General features: G+C 42.5%; 1 protein-coding gene across 2 annotated transcripts in view; it reads left to right on the forward strand.

Annotated features, from left to right (window-relative positions):
- The window catches only part of LOC147706549 (alpha-2-macroglobulin-like), a 163,197-nt gene extending 150,059 nt beyond the window's left edge, over positions 1–13,138 (forward strand). For both annotated transcript variants that reach the window (XM_086933016.1, XM_086933014.1), the window contains 5 exons: positions 4,805–4,895; positions 7,763–7,831; positions 9,155–9,257; positions 12,207–12,248; positions 12,966–13,138. In XM_086933016.1, the coding sequence (XP_086789142.1) occupies positions 4,805–4,895; positions 7,763–7,831; positions 9,155–9,257; positions 12,207–12,248; positions 12,966–12,991 (331 nt within the window). In that variant the 3' untranslated portion in view covers positions 12,992–13,138. The remainder of the gene's footprint in view (positions 1–4,804; positions 4,896–7,762; positions 7,832–9,154; positions 9,258–12,206; positions 12,249–12,965) is intronic.
- Positions 13,139–13,793: the final 655 nt, after the last annotated feature.

Here is a 13,793-nt window from a genome sequence, read left to right on the forward strand (position 1 = left end):
GGTATTTAGTGCACTTTGCAGCCTATGGACCTGGTACTGCGTCCTTGCAGTTTAAGTCACTGGCAGGTGGTACTGAAACCATTTTAAAGCATGTAGACGTGATTAGTGATTCTGATGCAGGTTCAGCCCCTGAGTGGTGGTGACTCCACATAACTCCATGTTGGAACATGTCACATAGAACTTTAAAGCTGCAATACAGGTTAAAGAAGAGGATAATGCAAGCTGACATTATCAATTCATTCAGATGTACATTCTAATAACCTTTTTTACAATGGTGTGGAAATGAAAAATCCTCCAATATCTGAAGGAAATGCTAAATTTAGAGAATATATGAGCTACTTTTCCCCCTCCGTAGGGACAGAATGGAGGAGGAGATGTTGCTGTTAGATTTTCATAATAGCACATGATTAATACAACCTATAGCCTGCCATAGGACAGGAAAGGCCTTAGGCATGTGCAAACTGTGCACCTGCACTGGGCCACCAAACCCGAGGGGCCACCACACCAATATATACCCTTAATATATAATCCTCTGAGGATGGATAGATATTTGCGTGGCGGCCCCTGGCAGGGATTTGGTGGCCTCCGGCTCTGTTCCACTTCCAAACACCCTGAATCCTCCCCCCCCCCTTCACTGGCCTCCGCGCTCCGCCCCGCCAGGACCCCCTCTTCCGGGGCCCCATACCTACGCTCCTTGCCCAGGGCCACCATTAGCCTAGAGCTGCCCCTGCATAGGAGGCTGATATACTGGCCACTAAAGGCAAGAGCTGGACTTTAAGGGGCGTTGTAGCCCACTATGACAGGCTTTGAGGCTATTCTAACATTTCACCCCTTGAGGGCAGAATGTCTTGATTAAAAGCAAAGGCCGCCCTAGAGACAGAGGGGGTAGAAACGCCCACAGACCAAAGTCTTTTTTCCAAAGCTCTCACTTTAAATGGTAGGTAGGAAGGTAAATGTTTATTGCATAATTTAAATGAACAATCAATACAATACAATAAATAGTAACAAGGAGCAACCAAATAGATACTAATATTAATAAAGTGTAATCATAATCATTCATCAGTTAAGAATTCATAAGAAAAACCTTAGAATTGAACATGATCAGAGTAAATTATCTTGCGGGCCTGTAGGGGTTACCATACCAATGAAATACATCTGTGCCTGCTTTTCGAAAGAGTAGTTTCAGATACCTGTTTCTCAAGTCCTATTCAGAAGGACATTGATGAAGGATAGGGTCTATAGTCTCAGAAGACGGGTGCAAAAGCGACATTGTCTATTTTGTTCCCAGTCCTAATCCATGAATTCTCAAACTGCAAAACTGTGATGCATAAGAGCCTAACATGTAAAAAGGCTTTTTTGGGCAATGGATTTAAGGTAGGGTCTAGATAAAATTCCCTTTTATCTGAGAATGTGCCATGTGTGTAATGAAAGATCTTATAGTTATATATGGCAGCTACGTCACTCTCATACAATAGAATGTTCATGTTCCTTTTAATTAGCAGCTTCCAAGTCATCTTAGGATTGGGGTAAGTTTTTTATTCTAGGCAGTTGATGGTTTCCTAACACGAGCTCTAGCTCAGTTTAAGTGCCAACCTCTCTTGCTCTTGGGTGTATTTTAAAGTCTTCTTTATTGAGGCTTTTTAGACTCGACAGTGGTGCAATATGGATATCAAGTAATGTATTGACTACATTATATGGTTTAAAAAACTGCTGACTAAGACCAAATTCTAGTCTAATCAAAATGGGGGGTCAAAGATCTCAAATGAAAAGCTTTTCAAACAATTTTTAATAAAAATGGTATTTAAGATCTCCATTATATGTTTATTAAAAGCAATTGCTCCATATAACCCAATTGGACACATGTTCATCATTAGAACCATTAGTGTGCGGCCTATAGCTCCTCCCCCATGTAGATGTGCAGAGTATGCGATAGCTCTAGCTGTTGTTGTCAATCTGTTCCTAATCCGTTCTAAATGTGACAACTATGTTAAGTTATAAGTCAAACGTTAGTCATACGTATACTGCTGTGAGCGTTCAACGATTACAGTGACGCGCATGGCCTTTTCTATTAATTGTTGAACAAACACAGCAACAGCTGTGAAAAGGGGCGGAGGTCAGTCCCTGGTCCTTTCTGGGCTCAAGCAAGCTGTTTTTCCTTGTTCAGCCAAGCCAGTGGACCCAAGCACTGAGCAGAATTCTCCTTCTGTCCTTACGAGGCTCTAATTGCACCGCGAGACACGGGAGGACATAGAAAGGTTCATATGTGCCCCCATCCACAGCCTCAACCTCTATCTCCCCCTACCCAATCCACACATCCTGAAGGAACAGGGAACAGAGAGAGGCGGAGGCTGTGGATCAGGACATTGTAATGTTGGAAGCAGTGGGCCTGTCCCAGTGTTTATAGACTGCCATTGCTCCATTATCTTTAAAGGAGCTCTCAACATTACACTCTTCTAATGTAGGAGGAGTGTTAGTCACCTTCTGTTGGAATTGTTCTAGCATGAGCATGGAACCTGTGGCATTTTTCTGGGGTAAAACCCCATGAGTGCAGAACAATTAAGGTCTGACCTTCTGCTGGAATATTCTAGCAGAGTATGTGTCCAATCTGTCCCCCTCTATGGTAGCACGTCATAGACAAAGAATGAGAGAAGCACCCCGCTGCCATACCTTTGCAGACAGTATGACCACTCTGTCCTCTCTATGGTAGCACACCAAAGACAAAGAAGGAGAGAAGCATCCCGCTGACATACCATTGCAGACAGTGTGACCACTCTGTCGCTCTCTATGGTAGCATGTGAAGTAGTGTGGCTCACTGGTTAGAGGCGGCAGACCCGAGAGCAGAGGACGGCCCGGGACCAGGGTTCGATTCCCGGCGCGGCAGGTTTCTGGACCAGGGTCAGCGGACTCGATAATTCTCTCGCCTCGGTGCCCACTCTGATCAGCGTTCACACTCGGCAACTCTGGGCATTAGCTTGCCTCATCTTCACTAACGGCCCCACCAGACCGCCGGGGATGCCTGGTCTCACCCTGGAGATACCCATTAAGGGACCATCTCTCAGGGAAGCCAGGAAGGGTTTCGCAGCGGTCGAAGCGCCTTGGGACCCTCCGGGTAAGTAGTGCGCTATATAAATGCCTATACATTTACATACATACACACAAAGAATGAGAGAGGCATACTACTGGCATCTCTTTGTAGACAGTGTGGCCACTCTGTCCTCTCTATGGTAGCACGTCATAGACAAAGAATGAGAGGGGCACCCCCTGGCATCTCTTTGCAGACAGTGTGGCCACTCTGCCCGTCTCTATGGCAGCGTCAAAGGAGGTGAGAGACACCCCTAGCACATCTTAGCAGAGCGTATGGTAATGTTAATGCTAACTGGGATTTATAGAGCGCATATTCACTAACAGGCCTCTTAGCGCTATGAGAGAGAGCCTAAACCTCACCACATCAGCATGTACATACACTGAACTCGGCCTTGATTGTGCTCGAGGCTTCAGTAAAAAGAAGCGTCTTAAGTTTTTCCTAAATGGAAGAAGGGCGGGTACCCTGCGAAGGCTTTCCGTCAGCCTGTTCCAGAGCTGCGGCATCATTACGGAAACAAACCTGCCCCCTTTGAAGGATGTATTGAAGTGGGGGCAGGTCAAAAGGTCAGCTTCAGATGAACGAAGGGTACACCCTGGCACATAGTTTGCCAGGAGCTCCTTATTGTAGGCCGTGGCCTGGCCGTGGATGGCTTTGTGGGCTATGCAGAGACCTTTGAACCTGGCTCTCTGTTTGATCGGAAGCAAGTGCAGATGATGCAATAGGGGGGTGGTGTGTGCACGCCATGGGAGCCTGAAGATTAGTCTAGCAGCGGTGTTCATGGCCACTTGGAGTTTTGTTAACAACTTCTCAGCGAGGCCAATATACACAGAGTTGCCATAATCCAACCTTGACCTAATCATTGCCGCCACGGCCATCCGCAGAGCATTGAATGAGAGAAGGGGTGCAAGTCTCCGCAGCTGTCTCAGTAAGCCCACACATGTCCCTGCCAGGGTGGATACCTGGTTCAACATGGAGAGCTTGGCTTCTATTTTTATGCCAAGAATTTTTATGACCGGGGCTGGCGTGGGAGTGGTACCTAACTCTCTTGGCCAGAAAAGGTCGATCCATGGGTTGTTTCGAGTGGTACTGGCCAGTACCGTGGTTTTGTCGGGATTAATATTGAGTGAGTGGGCTGTCATCCAATTGACTGTGTACCTAAGTATGTTTTGCATATGTGCGTAGGCCAAGGGGAAGTTGTCAATCTGGATGATAATATGCGTGTCATCAGCTTAATTTAAAACTTGGCACTCCATGAAGGCCAAAGCCACCATAAGAGGCTGTAGGTAGATGTTGAAAAGGAGGGGGGAGAGGGCTGATCCCTGACGGAAACCGCACGTTAGGGCCTCAATGTTGGACACCCGGTCAGCCTCACTCCTTACCCCACGCGAATTCAAATGTGATTTTATTCAGTCTTACAATATTCTGTGATATCTAATGACTGTACAAAATACTGGAAAAGAGGAGAAATATCTTAGTGTGAATTCTAATGAACTAAAACTGAGATTTAAGTCTTATGGCCTTCAAATGTCTTTTACAAAACATGACCAGTAAATACCAGTGACTTTGATGGGATTCTTTCCAATACTGTTCCTGGTTATTTGCTGTCATAGCAATAGACACACCTCTTCTTTTCCACTGTATGAGATGCCTGATCTGTCTGCTATGCTCTCGATTTACCTTCTGCTGTAAAACCCCTCTCACTTTCAATGTTCCTTCCAGTTACATCGGTAAACGTCCATCCTCAAATATGGCTGTCGTGGATGTGAAAATGCCCTCTGGCTTCATCCCTGTAAAGTCGACAGTAAAAAAGGTAACCTTTGAATACCAGTTTAATGTTTACTATTTTTTTAATAATGGTTTGTAGAGTCATTTCTGGTTATGAGTGCCTCATCACTGCATTCCAACACATGAATGTATAGGGAGTGTTTTAAGTTGGCATCATTATCGGATCATTCCAGGGCAGATACTGTGTTTGCATATCCACACACCTCTTGGCAAGGTGCTGTGTTATTATACAAGGGTTCCTGTTTTCCTTTATGTTGAATGGCCAACTTTCCAGTTCTTTCATTTTCCTGTGTTTAAACCTGGATTCAGCATCTGTAGGTTTCAGTCACTGTTATTACATTGTGGTTCTTATTTAGCTTTGATTCCTCCTCGGATATTGATGTAAGGTTCCTCACTCAGTTGAGAATCATGTTTATTTATTAGCTAAGTTTGCATATTTGTATGACCTGAAATATTGTTACAGCATTAGGGCACCTGAAGAGATGGCTGGGCAAGGACGGGGGACCGTAAATGTACTTAGAGATCAGAGAGGTAGTTTAGAGGGTGTGTGGAAGAGTTTATGGATTAACACCACTCAAGCTAGTAGCTTTTTTACCTATAAAATTCTAAAGAATTTGTGTTGTCGTTTTTGGACTAGGGAATAATTGATGATCTTGAGCACAGTTTAGGGTCAGGGACAACTGAATGATGATGCTGACATCTTATTCAGACATGTGGTCCTTCATGTTGCAAATCCACTTTAATATGAAGTTGCCATTTGAAAAGATACAAATGATGCATGACTGAGGGGGGAAAACACAAGCAAATGCAGATCCAATCTTTTTACCCTTACTTGAGGGGATAATGTTGAGTCAGAAGATCACATGTATGTGGCAGGATGAGCAGAAATTGATGAGATCTATAGCATAACTCAAGTTTGAGAGTTTAGGCAAAGTAGCTTCTCTTTCATCGTATAAGGATGAATGAGCAGAGAATACTAATATTGATCCATTATGAAGATAGTGCGTAAACCACGGGGGGGTACTCTAACCTCAGATTGGTGACAGTGGTAACTGTAGTTAAATTTATATAGCGCGTACTACCCCTGATGAGGCGTTGAATCGCTTTATGGCTAGTAGCCCGCTGCTTCGAAACCCAAGGTTAGTGGTTAATTCACGGGTTATTGTTGGTTATTGGAATTAATCATGTGCTCTCAAGAAACAATTGTTTACATTTACTTCAGTTACTTTGTGATATATTAATACCAGGTAGGTGTGATCATTAGTGGGGGGCTATGTGGTTTCAGGTGAATTATTGGTGAGATTGATGGGCTGGTGGTAATTAGCTAACGTTCGATTACAGGGAGAGAGTTTTGACAAGAAATGGCTGTAAATATGTTAAACCTGAGTGTACACATCATCTAATCATTAAAAGACCTAGTGGCAAGGACTAAGGTGCTCATTATGATGGCAGAGAGACCTCCACCGCCGGCAAGGCGGTGGCGGTCTCATCCCCATCTGGCTCCCATTTTACCCCGCCACATTAGGATGGCGGGGGAATACTGCCAAAAGCCTGGCCGGCCCAAAGAGCACTGGCCACGCTTCCGCCACAGGCAATCGTTGTGATTGCCTGGCGGAGCGGATCTGACCGGGGGTATGGTGGAGGTACCCCCATCACAATGCTGGCATCAGCAATCCTTTCCATGGTGGCTGAACCGCCACGGAAAGGCAGGCGGAGGCTGGCTTAAGGGTGCCCGTTATTGGCCCCCTGGGGGGGCAGTTGTGCACTTGGGGGGGGTACAATTTCCATGCACAAGGTGGCAGGCACCGGGCGGTGCCTGTCACATTGTGCATGGAAATGCACAACATGGCCAATTAAGATTGTGGCGGGTGCTGCAGCCAGCAGCACCCGCCGCAATGTTAAATTGCCAGATGCGACTGCCGCGGTTGCAGTTGCATCATAATTAGAGGTCCGGGACCGCCACATGACAGGCGGGCGATCCCAATCCCACTACAGTGGTGTCCACCATCAAAATCAGCCCCAAAGAGTGACAAACAATGTTGTGGATTCACATCTCAATCCAGATTTGACATGCAGAGATTTGATCCTTGACAACTTCACAGGGTCAGGGAAGATGCCCTGTCTGATGCTTAGCTCGTCATTGAATACCCTAATACACTGGGCATCACACACACTTAATAGTGCATAATATGGTACTCCATGAGGAGCTTTTAGGAGGCAGGTGGCTGTGCAGGCACTTGAATAGCAAGTAAGGCAGTATCCCATCTTCAATTTCATATGGTGTCACTTTCACTCTCTCCCTTCATGTCTTTTTTTGCATTTGTTTCTAATTGCTCCTGTGTTCGTGTTTTGCAAATATAATATCGATGATAATGTTTTTGTTCTTTTTAAGATGTTAATGTCTTATTTTCCAGTGTGCTGTTATGCCTGTTCCTAAGATAGTAGAAGCTGAATGACGTTCACCCAAGTGTCACATCTTGCTTTAAAATGCATGCAATTTGAAAGTCGGCCTTGGGAATGGTGCATACTTTTAGGTCTCTTTCTATGCTATCCTATGATACATGTGGACTCTGATATATTAATTATAGAGCATAGAACCGCAAAATCTGAATTTGAATGCTGAGTTTCCCACGTCATCATAAGTGGGTGATCTTGGGACACCATTCTGAATCCCAGATCCTCAGATGCTCTGTATTAAAAAATTGGGTGACATCAGAATAAGCCAACATATGATCAGTAATCAAATCCAATATGCCCACCCTTGAGTTAGTAATAATAATTATAAGTAACTAAAGAATCTCATAATGTTCTCTGTGTGTTCATGTTTTTTCTTGTTATAGATTTGGAGTTAATTGTTGTCACTAATTTTCCTTCTATCCTATTTCCTTCTAGCTGGACAACTGGTCGGGCATTGGACGGACAGAGGTCCACCCTAACAACGCCATTATTTACCTGGAACATGTAAGTATTTTTCAGTTCTGTGCCCTAGAGGTGGGCAACCAGGAGTATATATTCACATTTTAGTGTCAAGAGGGCACATGAGTAGGTAGCCACCAAACCTTGTTGCCTTTATATTTCTGAATACTATTCTACAAAAGCCTTACTGTTGATAACACACATGAAACGAGAAGAAATAAATATAGCAGTCCCTTCAGACCCTGACGGGCGGTCTGCTGTGCCACCAGTTTAGCTGTGGACATGGCTAGATTTCCCTAGTGGAGGACCATCCACCAAATTTAGTGTTCCCTGCCTGCTCACTAGGACTCTCTAAATCCATCAGTACAGCCGCTTGCAAGGTAGTTGCAGGCAGAGAACTTTGCCAATAGGTGTCATATTTGTTTTGACCACTCTGCAAAGTGGGGAATTGTTTTTCAAAACAAATATATAATTTGTCCTGATGGAGACTTATCTTTATGAATTGGGACCATTAATAGTTTTCCAACAAGGCAGGCTCAGGCAGGGCAATTTATTGACTCCAGCCTTTCCTGGGGTGGGTGGCTATTACTTATATCTAGTGGCTTCCAAAGCCAGATACACATGAGGCACGGCTGCCGAAAACCCAACAGCTTCTCACCTCTAAATTGGGTGGGCGTAGTACATGTTTTTGCGGATGGAGCATCTGTCATTTATTTATTGGATGCTGTGTGCTCACCAAACACTGAATTAACATCCTAAGAGTCTGGTTTAGTCATATATTTGAACTTTAAGTGAATTGTAATTTGTATTTATTTTTCATGCACCCATTTGTCACTGGTACATTACTTTAGAAAACATACCACACTGCTCCTGTGCTTTTGTCGCACCCTTACTGATTATCGGGCTGTGTTCCATCATTAGAAAACTGATCAATTAGATTTCACCAAAATTTATATTACAAGGTGAATATTTCTTAAAATCTAATGCAAGACTTTTTGTGGTCAAGAAGTGAATGATCCTCTGTGAGCCACAATAGGTTCATATTAATTTAATTGCAGAACATATGTAAGTAATAACCACAGTGAATGTTGGCTTTATGAGCATCCAAACAGTGTCAGGTGTAGCCTTTGCTATATTCAATTTGTCTCCCTATACTTTTAAACTCCCAAACCAAATAGTGGTTGTACATGACATCTGGTAGAGTAGCAAATCTAACTCCCTACACCACCCATTATAATTTCATCTATTTGGCTTCTGCCTTAGGTTAAAAAATCTTCTGTAGTCACTGAAAAATCAAGATTCACAAAATGAAACAAACTTAATCCAAAAGCAGTGATCTTATGCTGGTGTCTATTTTATCTTCTGTAGGTCTCCAATGCTACCATATCCTTTTGGTTCTCAGTTGATCAAGACTTTGAAGTGAGACACAGAAAACCGGCTATGGTCACAGTAACTGATTACTATGAAACAGGTAGATTTCTATATTATTTCATTGGCTTGGGCTATTGGGTACCATTAATCTCCTTTTGTGTGGGAAGCAAGATGCTGAATGCACCAAGAGCTTGTTTTATGCAAAGAAGAAAGTTAAAGATTGTTACCGGATGCAGGGAGGGTTGACATTTAGATACGCAATGCTAATTTACCAGCAAGAAAAGCCCTTAGTCTCGGAACCTTCTGAAGGCAGGCTGTGACTGATTGAAGACTGTTTTAATTTCAAAGAAACTCTAGGTGGCATGGGGCATCATTTCCATGGAGCCCACCACTCATTATGTTGTGATGAAGTGTCTTGACAAGACTCTAGTTATGATCACCTGACTCTCCCTGACGCATCATCACACAAAAGGTCTGGTGGATAGCTGTTCCGCTTGGGGGGTGCTTCTCTGGCAAGTTGTACCTTCTTAAATGTGAAGCCTAAGATCTAGAAAGGAAATACTTTCAAACAGGATCTAGAATCTTCCTAGAACAGTTTTTTCATAGTTGCCTTTCCTTAATTGCCCCTCCTTTGTCTCCTAATCATTAATGTATATTTAGTACCTGTTAAATACCTGTTAAGCGTTTATTGATGAACCTTTAAAGTAAGTGGCAATTTTGTTTACTTGCAAAGGGGATCTTTATGAAAGATCACCTGAGAGGTGGAACATCTGAGAGGATTGAAATATGTTTGACAAACCAGTTACACAATAAGGCTTCCAGATATTCAGCATTTCTTGACCTATAGGGGAAGGGAAGGTGGCAGATCTCAAATGTATCGCATTAACGTAACGCAAAATGAGGCCCCCCTATCAGATTGTGAAGAGGTGCCTGAGTCTCCCATATTTAAAAAATAGTTATTGGTCATGGGCTGAAAAGGACCCCTTGAAAGGTTGGGAGGACCTTGCGGGATAAGGCATCCCTTGAGCTACAGGGACCTGCTTTACACCTCTGAGTAAAAGGACTGGTGGATGCTCCCCCCTTTCTTGATAAAGCACCCTGACCTAAAAGATGCCGCTACCGAAATTAATTTTTTTGTGTCAAGGATTATGTTCTGCCCTTGACAGAATAAATCATAGTTACTCTCCAAATGCATCGAAAGAATATGGCTTTATTTTTTATCTAGTAGTAAAATGGGTGATCACACCAAAGCTACATAGAATATGGGATGTATAACTCCATAAAGGTATAAATAGAAGAGAGGGGCTCGTAATAACCCGTAGGGAAATAGAGCACCAATATACTGTAAAGTAAAGCAAAAAGGTTTTCCCTATGGAAGGTATTATTTCCTGCTCCTAAACCAGGACTCAAGGCGACAAACTCAATCCACAACATTCATTTGTCTTGCATCTTGTAGGATGGGAGAACACTTACCACAAAGGAACACAAACAGTCTATTTTAAAAAAGTATACAATTTATTATAAATAAAAAACATATGAATTCCCAGTTAAAAACATGAAATACACAAATAAAACCACCTAATGTGGATATGGAGAAAGTTTTTCGAAAAAGACACTGCTATCTGTCTTAGTTATGTCATTTCGGGCCCTCGTTTGACAACAATGGGGGAATAATATTCCTTTAAACCAGGTTATTTGTTGGCAACACCGAATATGACTTGATGAAAGTGCGTCGACGCGTTTCAGAAGCTTAAGTTGATAATGGCTTCCTTCTTCAGGACAGTCTCTATATGTTTTCTCCACAGAATTGTATCATACCATTGCAGTTATGTTGTAAGAAGAAATCTACAGAGTACGTAATATTCCTGTAGTGGTCGCCTCTAATGTTCGCAGACTCCCACAGTCCTCAATATATAAGAGGAAGCTTCAGTATCAAATCGGGTCTTTTTTAGTAGCTTAGTAGCGATATAGCGAGCGGTGATCGTAAAGACGCCGCATTTTGCAGCCCGGGAAAGACAGCCGTGTGTATCCAATAGCCACGTGCATAATACTACCCGGCTGCGTGAAAGGATTCCCATTTTCGAAACAGATCGTTGTTATTATCGTACCAATACAGAACAAGCATTCGCTTGGAGGCATTAAAATATCTACGCCCCATGAGAATCATGCTAGGAATGTGAGGATAATATCACAACTGAATAAGCTACTAAAAAAGACCCGATTTGATACTGAAGCTTCCTCTTATATATTGAGGACTGTGGGAGTCTGCGAACATTAGAGGCGACCACTACAGGAATACTACGTACTCTGTAGATTTCTTCTTACAACATAACTGCAATGGTATGATACAATTCTGTGGAGAAAACATATAGAGACTGTCCTGAAGAAGGAAGCCATTATCAACTTAAGCTTCTGAAACGCGTCCACGCACTTTCATCAAGTCATATTCGGTGTTGCCAACAAATACCTGGTTTAAAGGAATATTATTCCCCCATTGTTGTCAAACGAGGGCCCGAAATGACATAACTAAGACAGATAGCAGTGTCTTTTTCGAAAAACTTTCTCCATATCCACATTAGGTGGTTTTCTTTGTGAATTTCATGTTTTTAACTGGGAATTCATATGTTTTTTATTTATAATAAATTGTGTACTTTTTTAAAATAGACTGTTTGTGTTCCTTTCTGGTAAGTGTTCTCCCATCCAACAAGATGCAAGACAAATGAATGTTGTGGATTGAGTTTGTCGCCTTGAGTCCTGGTTTAGGAGCAGGAAATAATACCTCCCATAGGGAAAACCTTTTTGCTTTACTTAACTCCATAAAGTCCATAATATTTATGTAATGACACGGATAATATGTTATCTGCTCTCTAGTGGTAAAAATTGGGAGGTCTGAATTGTTCCTGTTGCAGTTCTAAGTTGTCAGGAAGTATTGGGTGAAATTGCAAAAATTTCCTTTTGAACAGAATCCCAACTTGCTGAATCAAGAAAAAAAACTAAACTTCTTTGCTAAATTAATGACCTGCTTCTCTTTGTTTTCTTAATCTTTCAGATGAGTTTGCTGTGGAGGATTTCAGTACCCCCTGCAGTACAGGTATGCAATTGTGTAAAGTCTGGTACAATTAACGAGGCCATAATGCTCTGGTAAGGTGTGTAATACTTGGATGATGCTTTAGAGGCTTTTTAATCAAAAGGACTTTAAACTGTGGTGTGGGAAACCCTTGTGGGTTGGTAAGAGATACTCGGAGGGTCCACAGCTCTAGCAAAAGTGAGAAATAAAGCTGTCTCAAAATGTGCCTATGAAAGGTGTTTTAGTCCTGCAATAAATTTAAAGAAGCGCTCATGCTCACTAAGGCGGAGGTGAAGGGATCGCTAGATGCTGGAGTCATGAGAGGGCAACGTTCTTCCACTGAAACATATGTACTTGATAGATCTCATGACAACCATGTTCTTGAAGGCCACACACAGGCATGTGGTTGATTGATGTCTGTAGATCTTGGTTAGCTGACTTAGATTCCTCTTTGGTAGGGTTTTTTTTATCAGGGCCCAATCCTAGAACCAGGCTTGTGGCTTTGGTTAGTCTTAACCAGTGACAGGCATGAAGTGCAGTGGTGATATGGTCAGAGTGGCCGAGTCTCTGGATTGGGCATGCTAGAAGATTCACGTCACTCTTCAGTCTGCTGATGGTTTTCTCTCATAAATGGGAGTAGATGGCACTTGAAAAACTGCTAAATATATAATATAGCCAACAAACCGAACCATACTTGATAAAGTAAATCACCCTTCCTTTTCATGCTTGTCTTTCCTCTAGATCATGTGAAGGAGACCTACCACTGATGCTCTGTATGCAATGAGGGAAATCCCCAAATGGAACACCTGAAAATACATGTGGCGTGGTTATACCACCACACCCGCAGGGGGTCAAGAATCACTTTCGGGAGCTCAATTAATCTCTGACAATAAACCAATATGTTTTTCTGCTGAGTTCTATTCAGGCATTTTTTCTTGCATTTTGTCCCTTTTTCATCCTCTCTTCAGTTGTGCTTTATTAGTTGAATACCTTTTGTGCATTTCACAGAATGAATTACTAGTATATTTACCTAAATAAGTGATAAAAATAGTGTCAATGATGTTTCCTTAAAATTATAGATGTTCAATGTTTACAGAGTGTCACCTAAATACAGGGATGAAGGGTTGAAAAGGTACCTGGGTTATGATGAGCTAATTTTGGTAATGGTGACAACATAAATAGTTGCATTGATAATGATTGTTCGTTAGTACTGGTGGTGAATGCTTGAAGAGTTAGATGGCCCTCAGTCATCGATGTTGGGCACACATGAGCAGGTAGATTGTCTATTGTCCTCTTCCATTGTTATTGAACAGATGAAGAGATAGATGGTCATGAATCACAGCTGTTGAATTTTGGTGGAGACTTGAAAGGGTTGATTAAATATTGTCCTCTGCCATTGTTAGCGAAGAGTTTCCTCAGTCACTGTTCTCTGCCATTTATGGTGCTGAAGAGTTAGAGATTGAGATGGTTCACGGTTCTCTGTGTTGATGTTGGTAAAAAGAAGAAAAGCTAAATGGATCATGATACTCTATCATTGATGTTGTAAAGAAAAGAACAGCCAGATGTGTT

Source organism: Lissotriton vulgaris, chromosome 7 (genome assembly GCF_964263255.1).
Source record: "Lissotriton vulgaris chromosome 7, aLisVul1.2, whole genome shotgun sequence".
NCBI lineage: Eukaryota > Metazoa > Chordata > Amphibia > Caudata > Salamandridae > Lissotriton > Lissotriton vulgaris.